At 48.9% G+C, this 22,500-nt stretch overlaps 1 protein-coding gene across 6 annotated transcripts in view; it reads left to right on the plus strand.

Moving 5' to 3' along the window:
- Positions 1 to 22,500, plus strand: part of si:dkey-237h12.3 (teneurin-3) — a 126,538-nt gene that overhangs the window by 3,350 nt on the left and 100,688 nt on the right. For 4 of the 6 annotated variants that reach the window (XM_030368436.1, XM_030368437.1, XM_030368439.1 and 1 more), the window contains exons 2-4: positions 11,382 to 11,742; positions 12,242 to 12,271; positions 13,802 to 14,083. In XM_030368436.1, coding sequence (XP_030224296.1) covers positions 11,523 to 11,742; positions 12,242 to 12,271; positions 13,802 to 14,083 — 532 coding nt within the window. In that variant the 5' untranslated portion in view covers positions 11,382 to 11,522. The remainder of the gene's footprint in view (positions 1 to 11,381; positions 11,743 to 12,241; positions 12,272 to 13,801; positions 14,084 to 22,500) is intronic. The other 2 variants (XM_030368438.1, XM_030368441.1) reach the window with 1 other exon arrangement.

Raw genomic sequence — 22,500 nt, forward strand, 5'->3', positions numbered from 1 at the left:
AGGAACGACCCACAATCCCCTGGGCTTGAACAGACACATGTTTACGGAGGTAAACATGAAGTCCAGGTCCCGCCCCCCCCCCCCACCCCCCGCTATAGTCAACAGAGAGACGGGGGAGAGACAGGAACGTGGGGGGAGAGACGGGGGAGCGACAGGAACAAGGGGGGGGAAAGACGGGGGAGAGACAGGAACATGGGGGGAGAGCCAGTCGAGGGACGGGGGAGAGACCGGAACATGGGGTGACCCCTCAATGCCGGACTGCCCCTAAACAACACCTTCACCTCTAAAAAACTCTTATGTTCGTTATTACCAATAACCAACAATGCTATTTTATTTAATACCGTTATTACAAATTATGTTAAAGGAAATACATTTATATTGAATACTCGTACATTTAATACTACTACGTGAAATACTATTAGAGTGAATTCTTAGAGAGAGAGAGAGAGAGAGAGAGAGAGAGAGAGAGAGAGAGAGAGAGAGAGAGAGAGAGAGAGAGAGGGAGAGAGAGAGAGAGAGAGAGAGAGAGAGAGAGAGAGAGAGAGAGAGAGAGAGAGAGAGAGAGAGAGAGAGAGAGAGAGAGGCAGATAGAGAGACAAAGACAGAAAGAGAGAAAGAGAGAGACATACAGAGAGAGAGATAGGCAGTGAGACAGAGAGAGAGAAAGAGAGAGAGAGAAAGACAGAGAGAGCAAAAGAGAGAGAGTGAGAGGGACAGAAAGAGGGACAGAGAGAGAGAGGAGAGAGAGAGAGAGAGAGAGAGAGAGAGAGAGAGAGAGAGAGAGAGAGAGAGAGAGAGAGAGAGAGAGAGAGAGAGAGAGAGAGAGAGAGAGAGAGAGAGAGATAGCGATGCTATAGAGAGAGAGAGAGATGCTATAGAGAAAGAGATAGCGATGGTATAGAGAGAGAGTGATGCTATAATGAGAGAGATGCTATAGAGAGAGAGAGAGCGATGCTATAGAGATTGAGAGAGATGCTTCAGAGAGAGATCCATTGAGAAAGACGCCGTGTGTGACACACGCCGTCTCAGAAACATCTTTAATAATAATAATACGCTACATTCTAACATGTTTTTATCAATGATAACATTTAATAATAAAACAATCTGGTGTAAAAAATATCATATGTAACAATATGTTATACCATGTGATACTATATAACATCATTATATGATAACATTTAATACTAATAATTTCATATTTAATTATAGTATCATATTTAATTCTAATAACAAACATAACTAAATGATGACTATATTATGCAATAATATATCAACATGTAATAATAATACGATCCTATAATATAACAGCTATATCAAATTTAGTAAACGTAATCTACCATGTTATTATAAGATAAAATGCATAAATATAACTATCATATATAATAAGTTATTTCATTTTAAGGAAATATAATATATTATGTAATAATATGATAACATATAATAATAATACTATCACATATATAAGTTATATCATATTTAGTAATAATATACTGTGCAATAATATGATAACATTTAATGATAATACTATCATATATAACAATAGTTTTGTCCCTTTTATTCATAATAATATAATGTTATTATATAACAACATGTAATAATAATACTTTCACACATAATAAGTTATATCATATGTGAGAACATTTCATTATAATTTGGTAACATATTAATAACATATTTTACATTAATAATATACTATCTAATAATATGAGAACATATCATTATATTATCATCATATACAATTATATTAATCTCATTTTTAATACAGATTATATATTATTTAATAATATTGAAACAAAATACTAAGTGATGTTAGAATTTATAACACCAGTTATATCATATTTAAGAGTAGATACATAATTAGGATGTAATGATACAAAATGATTAGAAACATGGCATGTTTATATAAGATGAGAATCTTTAATAGCGTAATGTGTAACATTATTTTCTTATTAACAATAGCATAAAATGAAATAATAATATATTGTAAACATGCAACAATAATTATAATAAGAATAATAATCCAAAAACAATAATAGCTAATTAATTTAATTAGTATATGGTACACTTTTTTATTAATTTGACAGATTTAATAATGAATTAATATATTAATAGTGTGATAACATGTAATAATAATAACAGATGGGTGTTGGTAATTCTACACGCGTGTGAAGTCGCGGTGCGGAGCGTGTAAAACAACATGAAGTCTGTTCCCTGAATAGAGCGCTTCCCACTCGCAGAACCTCGCTCGGCCTAGCACCCCCCCCCCCCCAAGGAGTGGGTTCTCCACCACTAGAACCTACCCCCCACCCCCCCCCCCCCCTCAGGAGTGGGTTCACCACCACTAGAACCTACCACCCTCCCCACCCCCCCCCCAGCTCTCAGAGAGGGTTCACCACCACTACAACCTTGCTCGGCCATGCACCCCCCCCCCCCCCAGCTCAGAGAGGGTTCACCATCACCAGTAACACATCCAGTCCTCCCACCTGGCTTCTGGACGGTGTCCTGTAAGGAGCAGAACGCAGGACGTCAGCGCAGGCCTGGGGACGAGGTCACCACCGGGAGCAATCGAACGGTTCCGCTTCTCGTCGGTCTGCAGCGCTTCAGACTCCTCAACGAGAACATCTCTGAGCCTCTGAAGAGCGCTCGGATAGCCGCCGCAGAGCGCTGGCGGCTAGCTGGCCGCCTGCTGAGCTCTGACGCGTTTGACAGGTTAGCTGCTGGTTAGCCTCAAGCCTGTCTGTGGGGTGGCAGGCTGGCGGCTAGTCTGGTCGGAGGCTACAGCCTGGTTGGAGGCTTTAGCCTGGTATGTGGCTACCGCCTGGTTGGAGGTTACTGCCTGGTTTGAGGCCACAGCCTCTACCTGCCAGCCGGCCTCCAACCTCGAAACCAACAGCTCAGCCCTCGACTGCTGGGAGACTGACCTCCTAATCCTGGGTCTGGACTGGGGGAGACCGTACCACCCTGGATCCGACAGTAGACCAGACCACTAGACCGGTCTGGTCCGGACTAGAGAACGTACCATCCTGGACCCGACAGTAGACCAGACCACTAGACCGGTCTGGCCCCGACTAGAGAACGTACCACCCTGGACCCGACAGTAGAACAGACCACTAGACCGGTCTGGACCGGACTAGAGAACGTACCACCCTGGACCCGACAGTAGACCAGACCACTAGACCGGTCTGGACTGGGGGAGACCGTACCACCCTGGACCCGACAGTAGACCAGACCACTATACCGGTCTGGTCTAGAAAATTTTGAATTTGGTAGATTTTATTACCTGTATTCTGATGCATTTTGGGGATGGCCACTACCTATAACCTATTACCTACTATTTATTCAGATTCGTAGCCTACATCTTGACTTGCAGGGCCTGGACAAGCTTAAACTGCATATACAGACTTACCTATGGCCATTCCACCAGCCACTGCTATTTGACCCATGGAGGTTATTCTGTTCTGATATTGAGGCAAATCATGATCACCTATAGCGTACATTTTTTGTGAGGCTCAATGTCTATTTCACATGCATTTATAAATATGGATCAGTTGCTTCATATTGTTAAAATGCTACAAGCCGAAAGATTAAATTGCTCTTTTTAAGTATAACATTGCTTGGGTCCATTCCTCCAATGAAATGGGTGGAAAGTGCTTTACAACTCTCTGCTAGTTAGCGATCTATTTCTTCTCTGCATGTATTTGTGTTGCGCGAATGCTGCTGAGGGAGGTAGCCTATTTGAATGATTCCCTGAATTGTATAATCATGTGGTGAAAAAAAAACATGGAGCAATGCCATTGGCCTGGGGCGCACAAAATTGCGACCCAAATTGAATTTCATGTGCCAATGAAAAGCTGTCTCTGCTTGATGGACAGCAAAATGTTTGCGAGCTCACATTGACTTCATCGTGACCGGCGCCCCCTCTCTTGGAGGAGGTCTTTATCTCAAATGACCAATAACAAGCCTAGCCCAAAGAATTGACGTTCAGACGCATTGAATGGTTGCTGGCAAGGCAAGTACCCTACGGTCCATCACACAATTAAACAAGGATAAACACTCTTTATTTTTGGTGATTTATTTCATATTTTTTATATTATATTATATTCAAGTGAATATTTCACGGAGGGGCGGTGCCCTAGCACCCCCTATTGACCCACCGCCACTGGATCGGACCGGAGTAGAGGAGAGTACAGTGGTTCAGACCGGCTGAGGCGCTGGAGGTGTTCTGAGGATGTGTACTGAGCGGCTGGAGCTGTGACCGTGATCGACATCAGCAGTTTAACGGATCCAGGCGGTTATCACTGAGACCGCCGGTCGCCCGCCGCTTCCCCACTCCTCCGACGCCCATCAGCATAACCATCAACACAGAGTTTAATTTTGGACCGTCTTCCTGCGGAGCACAGCCTCACTGGGCCATAATAACACTCCCAACCCCCTCCCCCTTCCGCCCCTCTCCATTCCGCCCCCCCTCTCCCTCTCCTACTCCCTCCTTCCCCTCTCCCTGTTCCTCTCTCTCTCTCTCTCTCTCTCTCTCTCTCTCTCTCTCTCTCTCTCTCTCTCTCTCTCTCTCTCTCTCTCTCTCTCTCTCTCCCTACCTCCCCCTCCCCATCGGACCGGCCATCGGGGTCAGACCTTTGATGTCCCGGGACGTCCCAGCAAGAAACCGGAGGTGGTCCCAGCAGGAGACCAGCGGAGGTCCCAGCAGGAGACCGGAGGAGGTCCCAGCAGGAGACAGAGGAGAGCTCGGCTCCGCCGCTGTCTGAATAATTCAGTTGACACGACCCGCATGACACTAAAAGCCAAGGCCTCTCTGGCCCAGGGGCCACTCTAGGAGGTGGAGGAGGAGGAGGAGGAGCAGGGGGAGGAGGTTGAGGAGGAGGAGGAGGAGGAGGAGGAGGAGGAGGAGGAGGAGGAGGAGGAGGAGGAGGAGGAGGGGAGGTGGAGGAGGAGGAGGAGGAGGTTGGGGAGGAGGAGGAGGAGGAGGAGGAGGAGGAGGAGGAGGAGGAGGAGGAGGTTGGGGAGGAGGAAGAGGAGGAGGAGGAGGAGGAGGAGGTGGAGGAGGAGGTGGAAGCATTGTGGGTCTCCTGGCTGGTTGGTCCACCAGGTGGAGGTTCCAGGTGGAGGCTCCTGGCGGCCACGCTAGAGGTTCTGGTGGTTTCAGGGTGAGCTCCTCTGGAGCTTTAGGAGCAGAGATATTGGTGGCTCCAGATGGATGTTTCTTTAATATGCCCCTCAGTCTCACTCTTCCGTCTTCATTCTCCAGTATTCAGTATTCAGTATTCCGTTTCGGGCCGTGACCTACTTTACTCCCAAAACCGCTGACAAGCGCAGAAGAAAAGCAAGAGTTTTCTTGGTGGTTGTGTTTCCTCTAAGTATTCTCGAACTGTTGTCCTTCTGTTTGGCTAATACCCCTCGTCTCGCCCTGCAGAGGGCAAACACTCAACCTATCGTTCCTGGTGGCTGTGATCATGGCACACAGCGCCACTACTCATGACAGGAGGGGGGGCTCACCTCCTGTTGGTCAGGGCTCGGCTGGTTTAGCGGTGGCAGAGAGATTGGTGTGTCTGAGGGGGGTGGTGGCACTGTGTCTCGATGCGGGTGCGAGGGGGGAGAGGTACTGTGTCTGGGTGTTCATACTTTGTCTGGATCATGGTGTGAGGGGGTTCAGGTACTGTGTCTGGGTGTGAGGGGGGTGGTGGCAATGTGTCTGGGTGTGAGAGGGGTGGTGGCACTGTGTCCTGGTGTGGGTGTCAGGGGGTTGATGGTATTGTCTGAATCTCTGTTTTGTATTCACGCAGCGTTTCACCGGATGCTGATTTCCCCCTCAGAGCGCCGGGAAGCACGGCTGAAATCACGAAAGGCCACAAAGGAAAATAACTGTAATTATATAATTATTCCATCTTATTTCATGTCCACTGTCCAGCTCCTGCTCTCATTGATGTGGTGTACAGCCGCAGTTCTTCAGGTTGATCCTGGTTGGTTAAGGGTTCTGTATCAGCTGACTGGTTAAGGGCTTCTACGTCAGCTGACTGGTTAAGGGATCTACACCAGCTGACTGGCTAAGGGTTCTGCATCAGCTGACTGGTTAAGGCTTCTACGTCGGCCGACTGGTTAAGGGTTCTGCGTTGGCCGACTGGTTAAGGGTTCTGCGTCGGCTGACTGGTTAAGGGTTCGACGTCGACTGACTGGTTAAGGGTTCTGCGTCGGCCGACTGGTTAAGGGTTCTGCGTCGGCCGACTGGTTAAGGGTTCTGCGTTGGCCGACTGGTTAAGGGTTCTGCGTCGGCTGACTGGTTAAGGGTTCTGCCTCGACTGACTGGTTAAGGGTTCTGCGTCGGCAGCTCCGAGGCGGCGGTGTTTGAGTAAAGAGCGCAGCAGCCTCGAGCGCCGCTCTGAACACGTTACAGCAGGTTTACTTCCTCCGCCGTGGAAACAGTAATCACAAGGAGAGACCCCGTGAGAAATAAGGAGCGCTTCCGAGAACCACAAAGTGCACAGCCCCGGCCGACGCGGCGCAGTAATTAGACGTGATGAGGAGAGCGGCTTGTTTTGAGTCTACAACACCGTACAGGTAACCTAGGTTACCGGCGTGTTGTGATGGAGAGGAGAGGAGAAGATACAGATGGAAACAGATACAGCCGACAGTATGGCTGCTGCTCCGTAATCATAAGTCCATCTCCGGCAATTTCATTAAAAGGTGAATTTGGCTGCGTGTGCGGTTTTCTCCTCTAAAGATTCGATGAATAAATAAAGCGGTGGCGTCTGTGTTTGGGGGGGTTTGTAAACATCTCTGCTCTACTTACGTTTGGTTCGGTCGCTGGGAGAATCCAGTTTATTAAATTATTATATTATTAAACTCACTGATAGAAAGATGTTATTCAGCCAATAAAACGTACAGAGATAGAGAGAGAGAAGTATAAAGATGGTTAGAGAGATTGAGGGAGAGAGAGAGCGCGAGAGAGAAGGGGGTGTACGATGGTATATATGAGTGAATCCTATTCATTAACACACCGTGTATCTCTATCTTTACATTTATGCCCTAGACCTGTCTCTCTGCCTGTCTCTCTGCCAGTCTGTCTGCCTGACTGAAGGAACTGGCTATTAAGTAACCAGTTAACCGAGACTTATGGAGGAGCTGAAATAGAACTGGGAGAATGAAGGAACGAGAGAGAGCGTGCAACGAAGTAAAGATGGAGAGAGAGGAGAGTAGGAGTGAAGAGGAGAGGAGAAGGAGCAGAGAGGAGGAGAGAGAGATGAATTATGCAGAGCTGTCGGAGCTATTGTTGGAGGTGCTGAGTTAAAGAGAGCTGGGTCTGTTTTCAGAAGCTCCATCATCTCTCTCCTCCCTTTCCTCCCCCTCTCTCCTCCTCCTCCTCTCTCCTCTTCTCCTCCTCTTCTCTCCTCCCTCCCCTCCTCCTCCTCTCTCATCTTCTCTTTCTTCTCTCTTCTCTCTTCTCCTCTCTCCTCTCCTTCTCTCCTCTCCTCTCTCCTCCAAGAGGGAGAGGAGCAGGAGGAGACAGAGGAGCTCCACTCATAGTGTATTTATGGTCTTCACGCAGCAGAAGTGAAGGTGTGTCTCTACTGTCTGTGAAGACGGATGACTTCACTGCCCGCTGACCGGCTCTGACACTTCTTCACGCCAAACGAGCCAAACGGGGGGCGCTGTAGGTCAGGGGCCGTCAGGGGGGCCGTGGGGGTGGGGGGGGGGGGGGGGGGGGGGGGCGGGGGGAGCCCTTCATGATAGTGCTATGCTCCGTAGCGCAAACGCTTTCTCCCAGATCACCGCTTGCCGTGACTGCTGCGGTCATGTGACGGCTGCAGAGTCAGCTCTCCCTCCGCTAGACGCTGCTGGGCTGCGGCACGGGACCTGGAGCACATCTAAACCAGGTCTAACCCAGGACCTGGAGCACACCTAGGCTAGGTCTAACCCAGACCAGGCCTAGCCAAGGACCTGGAGCACACCAAGCCCAGGTCTAACCCAGGACCTGGAGCACACCTAGGCCAGGTCTAACCCAGACCAGGCCTAGCCAAGGACCTGGAGCACACCAAGACCAGGTCTAACCCAGGACCTGGAGCACACCTAGGCCAGGTCTAACCAGGGACCTGGAGCACACCTTGGCCAGGTCTAACCCAGACCAGGCCTAGCCAAGGACCTGGAGCACACCAAGACCAGGTCTAACCCAGGACCTGGAGCACACCTAGGCCAGGTCTAACCCAGACCAGGTCTAGCCCAGTACCTGGAGCACACCTAGGCCAGGTCTAACCCAGGACCTGGAGCACACCTAGGCCAGGTCTAACCCAGACCAGGTCTAGCCCAGGACCTGGAGCACACCTAGGCCAGGTCTAACCCAGGACCTGGAGCACACCTAGGCCAGCTCTAACCCAGGACCTGGAGCACACCTAGGCCAGGTCTAACCCAGACCAGGTCTAACCCAGGACCTGGAGCACACCTAGACCAGGACTAACCAAGACCGAGATCCCACCTAGGCCAGGTCTAACCCAGGACCTGGAGCACACCAAGACCAGATCTAAACCAGGTCTAAAACAGCCCCTCACATTCACAGGAGGCGTTTGTAATAGCAGGAGTTAGTCTGGGTTAGTCTGAGTTAGTCTGAGTTAGTCTGAGTTGGTCTGAATTAGTCACAGTGAGTCAGAAGAGTTAGTCTGAGTTAGTCAGAGTGATTCAGAGTTGGCCTGTTAGCCTAAGGCCCCGTCCACACGAAGCCGATTTCATGGCGAAACCGCAAAGGTCTTGTACGGTTCGGCCTTCCGTCCACACAAAGCCGGCGAATCCGCTGACCGAAACCGTAAACTTCTGAAACCACCCTCGGAGGTGGTTTCAAATCTACCCGGTTTCGTTTTGGATTCGTGTGGACGTCTGAAACCGACTGAAACCGTAAACCATGACGTCATCGCCCCACCCCTCGACCCTCTAGCCAATGACTGTTAAGCCCGCGGAGTCTCAGAACTCACAACAACAAAGATAATGGCGGACTACAGGCTTGTAATCGTTCTGCAGCAGATCATGTCACTTGTTGGGTTGCTGAGCCATTATTTATTGAGACTGTTGACTGACTATTTGTTTGTGTTGTTAGTGGTTCGGGGGGCAGCCTTTATGCGCATGCTCGCCTCTTCTTCTTATTTAATTTTCTTCTGGATTTCTGTAGCAGAAGCAGCGCCCCTTATGGGCCTGGCATGTGTACTACAGCGTTTCTACAGATCTACCCGGTTTCTCTTGACTCCGTCTTTACGGAGATACTCCGAAATCGGATAGATCGAAACCGGAACGGTTTCGCCCGTTTCGGCTTCGTGTGGACGGGGCCTAAAGCACCACCTCTGATTGGAGCGCGGATCTAATTAAGCTGATCAATCAATCTGTTCAGCCCATAGAGGAGGCGGGGCATGTCTCACCCCGCCCACACCTCTCGGCCAATAAGGAGCAAGCAGGGCGATGTGCAGGCAGAGAGGAGGTCTGTGTGATGGCGTGTGTTGTGTGGCGTGCTGGGGGTGGGGGGGGGGGGAGTCTGATTGGTCCGCAGCCACCAGGGAACCCAGATATCACCGTCCTGACGGCACCAGGCGGCATGGACATGGCCTAGAAACACTGTCATTACTGGTCTGCCTCCCTCTCTCTCTCTCTCTCTCTCTCTCTCTCTCTCTCTCCCTCTGACTCTCTCTCCCTCTCTGTCCTTTTCTCTCTCCCTGTCCTTTTTCCTCTCTCGCTCTCTCTTTCTCTCTCTCTCTCTCTCTCTAGGACTCTCTCCCTCTCTGTCCTTCTCTCTCTGTCCTCCTCTCTCTCTCTCTCTCTCTCTCTCCCTCTCTCTCTCTCTCTCTCTCTCTCTCTCTCTCTCTCTCTCTCTCCCTCTCTCTCTCTCTCTCCGACTCTCTCTCCCTCTCTGTCCTTCTCTCTCTGTCCTCCTCTCTCTCTCTCTCTCTCTCTCTCTCTCTCTCTCTCTCTCTCTCTCTCTCTCTCTCTCTCTCCCTCTCCCTCTCTCTCTCTCTCTCTCTCTCTCTCTCTCTCTCTCTCTCTCTCTCTCTCTCTCTCTCTCTCTCTCTCTCTCTCTCTCTCTCTCTCTCTCTCTCCCTCTCTCTCTCGTCTCTAAGGGACAGGGTTGTTCTCTGAGTCTCCCTGGAAGTCTTTGACGCTTGATGTGAACTGAAGAGATTTCATCGGGGAGAAGCAGAGCGAGACTTCCTCTAACTCGGTCTGCAGTGGAAGGGGGCGGGGGGGGGGCGCACAGAGCATGCAGCTGACACACAAAGACTTTGGTAGAAACACCAGTGCTGTGTTCCGATATCCATACTTCCACGAGTACACTTTAACGTTGCACACTATCCACATTCACTAAGTGCGCTGATTTTCAGATGTCAGTGTTGTTCCAAATCGAATACTCCGTGGTGAACTAACTGGAAATTAGGATTCCTCGTCATCCGCAATAAACGTTCCGTTTTGAACAGTGAACTCGCCTAGCAGCTATAAAAACCTATAAAAGCTATAAAAACTACAATATCCGCAAATGTTGGCTCAGCCTGGCTCTGCATTTTCCGCTACGTAGCTAAGATGGCTGCCGTTGAGTAAGAAAAGTGTACACCGATCCACACTCAGCGGTTTGACTGTTTTCAGGATACCATCCTGGTCCTTGCAGTACACTTCTTTCGCCCCAGTCTTAATTGGAACATCCTCAAACTAGGTAGAGTTAGTATGCAAAGTATGTATATTGGAACACAGCACTGGTCTCACACCAGGTCTCGCACCAGGTCTCATTCTTTGTCTCATCCAAGGTGGATACCAGGCTCAGACCAGGTGTAGACCAGATCCAGACCAGGTGCATTACAGATTCAGACCAGGTTGAGACCAGGTGCAAAACAGATTCAGACCAGGTAGAGACCAGATTGAGACCGGGTGCAGAACAGATTCAGACCAGATTAAGACCAGGTGCAGACCAGATTCAGACCAGGTAGAGACCAGGTTCAGACCAGGTGCAGACCAGGTTCAGACCAGGTGCTGGTGTTCCATACCAGCGGCTCTGAGCGGTCGGTGGTGCCTCCGAGGACTCGCTCCTCAGTGATCAGTGAGGGTGCTTTGGGGGGAAGGCGTGTTCAGACTCGTCCTTGGAGGTGAACTCGTCATGCGTGTGGGACCACAGCTCACAGTCTGGTGGGCAACGGCCAGGAGCATCCAGGCTAAAGCTAGATTAATGAATGACTATATGAAGTCAGATATATAGTGTGGGGAGGGGGTGAGGGGGAGACGGGGGAGCAGGGAGGGTCATCTGTTCTTCAGAAGATAAAGACCATGGCTTCAAGTCTCTATTTTCTCTCTCTCTCTCTCTCTCTCTCTCTCTCTCTCTCTCTCTCTCTCTCTCTCTCTCTCTGTCGCTGCAGGGTTGACAGAGCAGAGGTGGGCGAGAGACTTTGGTCCGGGACACGGGAGAGGACCAGATTCCAGTACCAGGACCAGGTTCAGAACCAGGACCAGGACCAGGACCCGGGCCAGGGGTGGGGGAGACCCAGCATGCTGGCAGCATGGAGCCGGTGAGGGGGTCCCGGCCCTTCTGCTCGCTGTCCAAGAGAAGCGAGGGAGAGCGAGAGGGGGAGAGAGAGAGGAGGTGCCGCGTGCCCACCCAGGCCTCCTACAGCTCCAGTGAGACACTGCAGGCCGTGGAGGAGCCGGGGGCCCGCCTGCTGCTGGGGGCCCGGGCCCCCCCGCCCCCCAGCAGGGAGACCCTTGAGCACAGCCGGCCAGGTGAGACCCCCGGACACTCACTCTTAAAACACTTACCCTGAGACGCTCACCACAAAGGACTCACCCTGAGACACTCACCACAAAGGACTCACCCTGAGACACTCACCACAAAGGACTAACCCTGAAACACTGAAGCACTGAAACACTCACCCTGAAACACTCACCACAAAGGACTCACCCTGAGACACTCACCACAAAGGACTAACCCTGAAACACTGAAGCACTGAAACACTCACCACAAAGGACGCACCCTGAAACACTCACCACAAACGACTAACCCTCAGACAATCACCATTAAAAATTCTCACCCTTAAAACACTCACCCTTAAAAAAATATTCACCCTAACCCTTTCTCTGACCGGTAAGAACCCTGAAACCCTTAAACACTATCCTTAACGCTCACCCTGAAAGACTGAAGCACTCACCCTTAAAACACTCACCCTTAAAAAAAAGTCCAACCCTAACCCTTACTAAGATAGCCTTTATTGTCATTGTACAGTCGCCTATCCAGTCTCACCTGGCCGGACCGGTAAGTAAACTGAAAGACTCACCCTTAAGACTAACCCTGAGACACTCACCTAACACACTCACCCTGAAAGAATATCCCTGAATGACTAACCCTGAGACACTCTAAAAGACTTTCCCTTACCCTTCCATGGTTGGATGAATGCTGTCAGGAACCGTTCTTCATTGACGCGACCAATCAGGGGGGCACTGGGAGCATTACTCCTAGTAAAGCCATGAAACAAACCTCTCTGGCTCACCTCTGGGAGTGACAAGGCTGACAGCCAATGAAAACTCCCCCAGTAATACTAGTACTAATTAATACTACCCAAACCCTGACCTTGACCCTTAACATCTGCATGAAACACTTACCCCAACACTACCCATAACTTACCCTCACTCCACCCTGACTATGAGAGGAGAGGAGGAGGTGTTTCCTCTGTCTGATTCTATTTTACGGTTTGAATAATTATATATAATTACGTTAAATATAGGAGGACCTGCTCAGAGAATAACTCTCACTTCAGTAATTAAAGAAAGCAGTACTTTTATGGAGCTCATCCTCGCTGTGAAAGTGTAATCAGAGCGATTCACCATAATGCGCTCAGGTTATCACCCACTGAAGAATTTATAGGATTTTAATGACAAATTTATAGGATATTAATGACGTTTGGGTAGAAGTTGTTTTCCTTGATCTTTTCAAGCATTCATTTTATTTTTATTTCATCGCGTAATAAATTACATTTTATTCTTGTTTTTCTACTCCTGGTTCTACGATTTAATAAATAATAATTTAGGCCTAATATTGAATAATTTCATGACCACATTTTGCAGTGAAAGAAACTAATAGAAACTAGTAGAATAATACTAATCAATATGAAGAGTTATTCTGTTGTGGTTCGAACAGATAAACAGAAAACACATTTCCTCTGGATCGTTCAGTCAGAAAATATATCTTATCTTGGAGATTATTTTTTAATTTAAAACATTGTATGTTTGACATAAATGTATTATTTCTTTAACATATAATTATGCAAATAATTACTTTTTGGAAACGAAAGATGTTTAATCAAGCTTCGTCTGGATGAATGTTTAAACTGCAGCAAAATATATATTTCTTTTGAATCTGTAAATGTAAAATGCTCGACATACAATAGGTGATATTTATAAAACTAATTTGTGAGAAATTTAAATTAAATCTTTGAATATAATTATGTGGTTTTAGCTCTCATTGTTCCGTTTCCTATTCTACTCTGAATTATTCAGGATTGTTCGAAATCTGTCAAGGGACTCCCTTTTTGGACTTCTAATTTATTTATCTTTCGTGAATATATTGTATTGATACTTCATCAACCATCATGAAACCAGATAATCAAATCCATTTAAATTTGGCAAAGAGCTGGATCGTGTTTTTGCCCCCCCCCCCCTTGAAGGGAGGGATTCTTGCCTGGGGTGTAACTGGATGTAGAACCGCCACTGTTAGCATGTGTCTCTGTGCTCCAGGCGTTAACATGTCTGTATGTTAACATGTCCGTATGTTAACCTGTGTCTCCAGGCCAGGCCTTCTCCCTGAGGCAGCTGGGGGTCTGCGAGCCGTCCACGCGGCGCGGCTTCGCTCTGTGTCCCAAGACGGGGCTGTCTCAGCCGCTCAGCCGCTTCTCCCGGGGCCCCGCGGCCCCCCAGGGCCATGAGGCTGGCTCCCCGGAGCAGGGCCTGGTGCTGTGGGGCCGGGGGCCACGCTCAGGAGCCCGCTCCGGACAGAGCTCCTGTCTGTCCAGCCGCTCCAACTCGGCCCTCACCCTGACGGACACCGAGATGGACAACGACGGCGACATGGGTGAGTCCCGCCCCTCTGTGCCTCTGGTACTGCTGGCAGCGGATTGGTCGGCTGTGTTCTCGGCGCTGCAGCTGATTGATCGACTCTGGGCTCAGTTGAATTGTCAATTGTGGGCCCAGCTATTTGGTCGGCTGTGGGCTCAGCAATGCAGCTGATTGGTCGACTGTGTTTTCAGCACTGCAGCTGATTGGTTGGCTGTGGGCTCGGTGCTGCAGCTGATTGGTCGACTGTGTTCTCAGCCCGCAGCTTTTTGGTTGAATGTGGCCTCAGCTGATTGGTTGATTGTTTTCTCAGCGCTGCAGCTGATGGGTCGACAGTGTTCTCAGCGTTGCAGCTGATTGGTCGACTGTGTTCTCGGCGCTGCAGCTTATTGGTCGACTGTGAGCTCAGCTGATTGGTCGACTGTGAGCTCATCTGATTGGTCGACTGTGTTCTCGGCACTGCAGCTTATTGGTCGACTGTGAGCTCCGCTGATTGGTCGACTGTGAGCTCAGCTGATTGGTCGACTGTGTTCTCGGCAATGCAGCTTATTGGTCGACTGTGAGCTCAGCTGATTGGTTGACTGTTTTCTCGGCACTGCAGCAGATGAAAGCAGAAGCATGAAAAGTGGAATTCCATCTGTGGACGCTTTCAAACAGAGAAGAAAGAGGCGTCGCGGAGCCTCAGATGTTCCCTGGTGGGGGGGGGGGGGGGGCTGTGATTGGAGGGTCGGCGCCGGCGTGTGATAGGCCGGGAGGCGCTGTACTGCAGCAGAGGGATCAAAGCGCCGGTTTCTTAGCTGCTGTTCCATCACCTGGCCCTCTCCACAGGGGGCGGGGTTTGGTCCGGTCTCCCCGGGGCTTGTGGGTAATAATCTGAGTGTCTCCGTCCGGCTCCGCCAGCTGGGAACAATGAGGATTAAAAGCTCCAACGGTTTGAAGTGCAAATCGGATCGGGTTTGAAACCCGAGAACACAGAGTCCGGGATCCCAGGCCCCGCCCCTCTGCACCCCGGACTCTAATCTCATCTCCGCTTTATGGGAAACCCTGTTTAGGATGAGTGTGTTCATGTATTCATGTCCATGTATTCACAGCCCTATCCTTACCTCCACCCTCCTCTCAGGGGGGGGGGGGGGGGGCTCCTGGTTGGTGAGGACCCCCCAGGTCTGGTCTGGGGGGGAGTACCCCCCAAGTCTTGTCTGAGGGGGGCAGGACCCCCAGGTCCGGTCTGAGGGGGGCAGGACCACCCAGGTCCGGTCTGGGGAACCCTTCAGCCGAACCTTTCCGGTATTCCTCAGGTGAACTTATCCGGATTGGTCCGGTTCAGCGGTCCAGCTCTACAAATGGCAGCGTGCTCAGAGCGGTATTTGTTTGAGTGTTTGGCCTTTTGCTTCAGTTCAATACACTGAATACATGCATGAGCTGGTGCCTGCGTGGTGTCTGCACGTGTGTCTGTGTGTGTGTGCGCATGCGTGTGTGTGTGTGTGTGCGCATGTGTGCGTGGTTGTGTTAATGTGTGTGTTCATTAATGTGTGTTGCCTTACATAGAGATAGTGACACACAAACACACACACACACATACACACACACACACACACACACACACACACACACACACACACACACACACACACACACACACACACACACACACACACACACACACACACACACACACACACACACACACCCACACACCAGTCTCACAGAAAGGTCCTGATTGGTGGTTCTAGAGAGAGATAAAAAAATATATCAATAATCCATTTCTTGTCCATGAAGTGTTTGTTGACATTTTACTGTTGACCAGGACATGAACATAAGTGCGATTTAAAATGTGGATTTATATTCACAACGATGTCCTGAATCCATTCAGTTGTACTACTAATACTACTGCTGCTAGCTAGTGACATGGATCTACGTTCTACTAGTCATGACTGTGTAGTGATCTACTAGTCATTTCTGAGCGAAGCCTGATCTACGAGTCATGAGTGCAGTTCTAGTGCCGTTGGAGTAGTAATCTACTAGTCCTGTCTGAGTGTAGTTCTAGTGCCGTTGGAGTAGTAATCTACTAGTCCTGTCTGAGTGTAGTTCTAGTGCCGTTGGAGTAGTAAACTACTAGTCCTGTCTGAGTGTAGTTCTAGTGCCGTTGGAGTAGTAATCTACTAGTCCTGTCTGAGTGTAGTTCTAGTGCCGTTGGAGTAGTAATCTACTAGTCCTGTCTGAGTGTAGTTCTAGTGCCGTCAGTGTAGTACTCTACTGCAGCGGTCCCCAACCACCGGGCCGCGGACCGGTACCGGGCCGCGGGACATTCCTAACCGGGCCGTAGGTTAACGAGGCTACGACATGACTAGAAATAAATTAAATAAAAAATGTCATGCAAAATGCATGCACACAAACTCAATTTACTTCGCAATACTGTCACTCTTTTACATGCCATAAGTCTATATGCAGTTGTTAGATTGCATATAACATGTTTGCATTTTTGTCAAGGTCTTAACTTATTTTCTACGACATGACTAGAAATAAATTAAATAAAAAATGTCATGCAAAATGCATGCACATAAACTCAATTTACTTCGCAATACTGTCACTCTTTTACATGCCATAAGTCTATATGCAGTTGTTAGATTGCATATAACATGTTTGCATTTTTGGCAAGGTCTTAACTTATTTTCTACGACATGACTAGAAATAAATTAAATAAAAAATGTCATGCAAAATGCATGCACATAAACTCAATTTACTTCGCAATACTGTCACTCTTTTACATGCCATAAGTCTATATGCAGTTGTTAGATTGCATATAACATGTTTGCATTTTTGGCAAGGTCTTAACTTATTTTCTTAGGCATAACTGTCTGTTAGTCCCGTCCTCAACACGTATTGGCTTCAGCGGCTGTGCGCGCAGCCTAAACTCACTTCACTTGTTCAGTTCAACATTAGTGTCACACTATGAGCTCAGCTCAACCTGACGCTCCAGAGGGGAGAATGACGACTGTCTTTAAACTGGCAGATAAAGTTGCTGCATTTAAAGCCAAGCTTGATTTGTGGGGACGACGAGTGGACAGGGGAGTATTCGATATGTTCCAAACATTAGTGGGGATTTTGGGAGAGACTGAGAAAGGGCCTATTCTCTCGCAGCTGGTGCGCGATCACCTTGTTGCGCTTTCAAATGAATTTGAATGTTACTTCCCATCCTCCAAAGATCCACGGCGAACAAATGAGTGGATCCGCAACCCAATTGTCAATATCCCGAATCACTTGTCAGTGCAGGAGGAAGATCAAATGATCGAAATAGCTAATGATTGTGGTCTTAAAAGTGTGTTCGAGCAAACCTCTCTGGCGGGTTTTTGGATCAAAACCAAAGGGGAGTATCCCGAGATATCCGTAAAAGCACTGAAAACGTTGCTTCCATTTCCCACCACGTACCTATGCGAGGCCGGGTTTTCGGCAATGACTGAAATAAATAAAATAAAACAAAATTGCGCAATCGATTGGACATTTCAAACACGCTAAGGGTGTCACTGTCTTCCATCACCCCCAGATGGAACCTTCTTGTTGCAGGGAAACAAGCACAGGGCTCCCACTGATTAAAATGAATTGTAGCCTATTCTGTGGCCTCACAAACGCGTGTTAAGTTCCCTTACTGAAATTTTGTGTTGTGCATGTTTACACTGGATAGATGTTACTTCAAGTTTAGTTCAATCTATTTATGTTCATAGTTGTTAATTTTTCACTTGTTCAAGTTCACATTCTTTTTTAAGAGTTTGTTACCGTCACTGTTTATAAATAACTGGAACTAGTTATTTTAAATGAATGCATGCACAACACTATATGAAAATATCAACAAATTGGCAACCTCTGCGCAACATAACCCGCGCAGAGTTCTAGTGCCGTAGTGTAGTGATCTGCTGGTCCTGTCTGAGTGTAGTTCTAGTGCTGTCAGTATAGTGATCTGCTGGTCCTGTCTGAGTGTAGTTCTAGTGCTGTCAGTATAGTGATCTGCTGGTCCTGTCTGAGTGTAGTTCTAGTGCTGTCAGTATAGTGATCTGCTGGTCCTGTCTGAGTGTAGTTCTAGTGCTGTCAGTATAGTGATCTGCTGGTCCTGTCTGAGTGTAGTTCTAGTGCTGTCAGTATAGTGATCTGCTGGTCCTGTCTGAGTGTAGTTCTAGTGCTGTCAGTATAGTGATCTGCTGGTCCTGTCTGAGTGTAGCTCTAGTGCCGTTGGAGTCGCTGCGGTCGTTTGACCTTCACGGTTTTGCGGGCTGAGGGACGAGGCTCACTGATGTTTCCATCAACTCAACGGGCAGCGGACTGCTGGAGCCGAACCCTCCGCACGGAGTCGAACCCTCCGCACAGAGTCCATACCTCACCCTGATGAGCTGGGGGAGGGGGGTGGGGGGAGCCACCACTTTACTGTTTGAGGTCGAGCAGTGGATCATAGAAGGAGCGCTTATAACGTTTACCGTGTTCTTCAGAGATGCTCGTGGTGGTTGGGGTTAGGGGGGAAGTGGTGGATGTTGATTGCCAGGTGGTGGAGATGGTGGGGGAGTTGGTGGAGGTGGAGATGGGGGTGGAGGCGGTGGTGGAGGAGGTGGTGGTGGTTGTGGAGGTGGAGGAGCTGCTGGTGGAGGTGATGGAGGTGGTGGTGGTGGTGGTGGTGGTGGTGGTGTTGCAGATGGTAGTGGTTGTGGGGTGGAGGCGGTGGTGGAGGAGGTGGTGGTGGAGGGGATGGTGGTGATGGTGCAGGTGGTGGTAGTGGTAGTGGTGGTGGAGGAGGTGGTGGTGGTGTTGTTGGAGGTGTCAGGGTGGATATCCTATTCATGGTGGATGCTATGAAACATATATGAGTGTGTTCCGCTGGGGGTGACTCAGGGTGAGCCAGCGCTGTGCCGCAGCCTCCCCAGGAGTGACGGCTCTCGCTGGGCAGCAGCAAACACCACGCTGGCTTGTAGCGCTTAGCGGGGGACACTAGTGGCCATTTGACCCTGGGTTCGCTCCAGGTGGTGGAGCGGTGCTGAGCCCATCCTAGCGCCTGACATGTTTGCGTGCAAGCGGGTTAGCATGGTTGGGTTAGAATATGAGAGAGAGAGAGAGAGAGAGAGAGAGAGAGGGAGGGAGTGAGGGAGGGAGAGAGAGCGAGATAGAGGGAGAGAGGGAGAGAGAGAGAGAGAGAGAGAGAGAGAGAGAGAGAGAGAGAGAGAGAGAGAGAGAGAGAGAGAGAGAGAGAGAGAGAGAGAGAGAGAGAGAGAGAGAGAGAGAGAGAGAGATAGGGGGAGAGCAGGGGCAGTTCTAGGGGGGGGGGGCAGCAGGGGCCAGTGCTCCCTCCAAACGGGGTTCGTACCCCCCAGTGACCCCCCCTCCAAACATTTTTTTTTCTTTCTACCTCTGTCCGGACGGGGGGTCGAAAGCTTGCGATGGTGTGGCACTGACGCACAAGGTGGAACTTGAGATTCATAATATATCATACTTACTTTATTGCTGTTGGTGATGTATGATACTGAGTGGTTTGATGTCAGTGAAGGACACCCAAAATGTTGTAATATTGACAATTGCTTTAACCAATGAAACATTTCAAATGTATAATATTGACAATTGCTGTAACTGAAGGAAACACTTAATACTATGCTACTGAAATAAATGCTGTAACGGGAAAAAGCCAATTATTGTATATTTTGTTTTTGAATGCTGTTACTTAGTACTAAACTAAATATTTTGCGTACCCCAGATGTGCCCCTCCAACAAAACACCTGGCCCCAGTCTGGCCCCCCCATAAAAATTGGTCTAGAACCGCCTCTGAGAGAGAGGGAGGGAGGTAGGGAGAGGGAGGGAGGGAGGGAGGGAGGGAGGGAGAGAGGGAGAAAGGGAGGGAGGGAGGGAGGGAGGGAGAACGAGAGAGAGAGAGAGAGAGGGGGAGAGAGAGAGAGAGAGAGAGAGAGAGAGAGAGAGAGAGAGAGAGAGAGAGAGAGAGAGAGAGAGAGAGAGAGAGAGAGAGAGAGAGAGTGGGAGGATGGTTCGACCCTTGCCAATAAAAGGTTAATTAAACTTGAGGCAGAGCCCAGCGCTGTTCGGGTGGCAGAACGAGAATCATTTTACATTCTGTTGTGTTTACATACTCTCTCTCTCTCTCTCTCTCTCTCTCTCTCTCTCTCTCTCTCTCTCTCTCTCTCTCTCTCTCTCTCTCTCTCTCTCTCTCTCTCTCTCTCTCTCTCTCTCACTCTCTCTCACTCTCTCTCTCTGTTGGGACGTGTTATTGTTCCTCTTGTCAGACATCAAGGTCCCAGCCCGTCTGTTGTGGTGACAGAGAGAAGAAGGCAGAGTCTGGAAGGTTTACTGAGGAGAACAATCCTCCGTCCAGAGGGATGGAGAACGAGTTCAAAAACATGAGATCCAGACCTCGACCCTCCCTGAGCAGTCAGACTTCTGTTCTCAATGTAGAGTTACAGGTCTATACTTCTGTTCTAGAGTTATAGACCTGTACTTCTGTTCTGGGGTTGTAGAAATATACTTCTGTTCTGGGGTTATATACTTCTAAGTTATCTTCTCTTCTAGGGTTCTAGATCGGCATAGATCATATGAATCACAAGACTGTGGGTACTTCCTGTGACCCGCGGCACCCCTTCTCTTGCCCTGGAGCCGTTGAGAAATGCATTGCAAACCCAGCTGCAAACTAACCCCAACCCTGTTAAATCGGTTTGAATTGGATTCCTGCGGCCGTAAGAACAGAGTGCTGTAAACGCTGTGTTCACCAATCGGTCAACGCGTTAACCAATCGGCACGGCCGTCAGAACAGAGCGCAACACGGCCGTTTAATTTGGTTCGGATCAGAATGGATCCTCTGGTCTCCGTCCCCCGACGTGGTGTTGTGTTGTGTGTTGCGTTGTGTGTTGAGTTGTGTGTTGTGCTGTGTTGAGTTGTGTGTTGCGTTGTGCAGCTGTTTCCCAGGACAGATGCACACTGACGTGTTGTGATCAGGAGAGATGTCTGGAGGAATGTTGACGCTGGTAGGATGCATGTTGGCGTGTTTGTCAATTTACGGCAAAGAAACAGGGTGCTGCCATCCCATAATACAAACTAACACGTTTCCATGGTGATAACCTTGAGGGGGAGCTGAACCAAATATCTCCTCTCTTGCACACACACACACACACACACACACACACACACACACACACACACACACACACACTCACACACACACACACACACACACACACACACACACACACACACACACACACACACACACACACACACACACCCACACACACACACAGACACTCGCACAAACACACACACACACGCTCATATACACAGACACTCATCCATACAAACACACACACACACATGCATTAACACACACGGGTGCACATAATCACATACACACACACACACACACATTTGCTTGCACACACAAGCATGAGCAGAATGCATGAATCAGTCCAGTGCAGTACTGTCTATAGTTAAAAGTGTATAGTGAATATCAGTGTATATCATCAGTACTGTGAATAGTGAGTAGTGTATAGTGAGTAGCATCAGTACTGTGTATACTGAATAGTATCAGCACTGTGTATAGTGAGTAGAGTTAGTGAGTAGCATCAGTACTGTTTTTACTGAATAGTATCAGCACTGTGTATAGTGAGTAGTATCAGTACTGTGTATTGTGAGTAATTGATAGGGAGTAGCATCACTACTGTGTATAGTGAATAGTATCAATACTATGTATTAGTGTTCGGTTCGAATGCACGAGTCTTCAGGACGAATGAACCGGTTCGTTTCTCTCGTTCGTTTGTTCATCTCGTTCCCCATTCGGTTCACCGGAAACTTGACTGAATGAACAAACGAGTTTCCGGTAGCACTAACTCCACTGAGTCTGACTGACTCAGCTGAGAACCGTGCAATGGCGTGCATTCCACAATACGATTTACCGCTACCGGAAACCAGTCTGAACGAACTAACGATTTGCGAACGACTCCTCCCAGTTCTGTCGAGTTTCCGGTAGCACTGAGTCTGACTGACTCAGCTGAGAACCGTGTAATGGCGTGCATTCCATGATGGGATTCACCGCTACCGGAAACTAGGCTGATTCGCGAACGACTCCTCCACCGAGTTTCCGGTGAATTGATTCAACGGAAACTTGACTGAACTGGGAGGAGTCGTTCGCGAATCGTTTGTTCGTTCTGCCTGGTTTCCGGTAGCGGTAAATTGCATCATGGAATGGACGCCATTGCACGGTTCTCAGCTGAGTCAGTCATACTCAGTGGAGTTAGTGCTACCGTAACCTCGACGATTCGATCTACACACCCCCTCCATTGATTGGTCAACAGAATCGTCAATTCCGAGCAACGTGGGGATAAAAACAAACAAACAGTAGCCTCGAGGTATTATTCTTTACAATGAACATGTCACGTAAAACGCTTGCTTGGGCGAACAAGGAGG

Source organism: Gadus morhua, chromosome 10 (assembly GCF_902167405.1).
Source record: "Gadus morhua chromosome 10, gadMor3.0, whole genome shotgun sequence".
NCBI lineage: Eukaryota > Metazoa > Chordata > Actinopteri > Gadiformes > Gadidae > Gadus > Gadus morhua.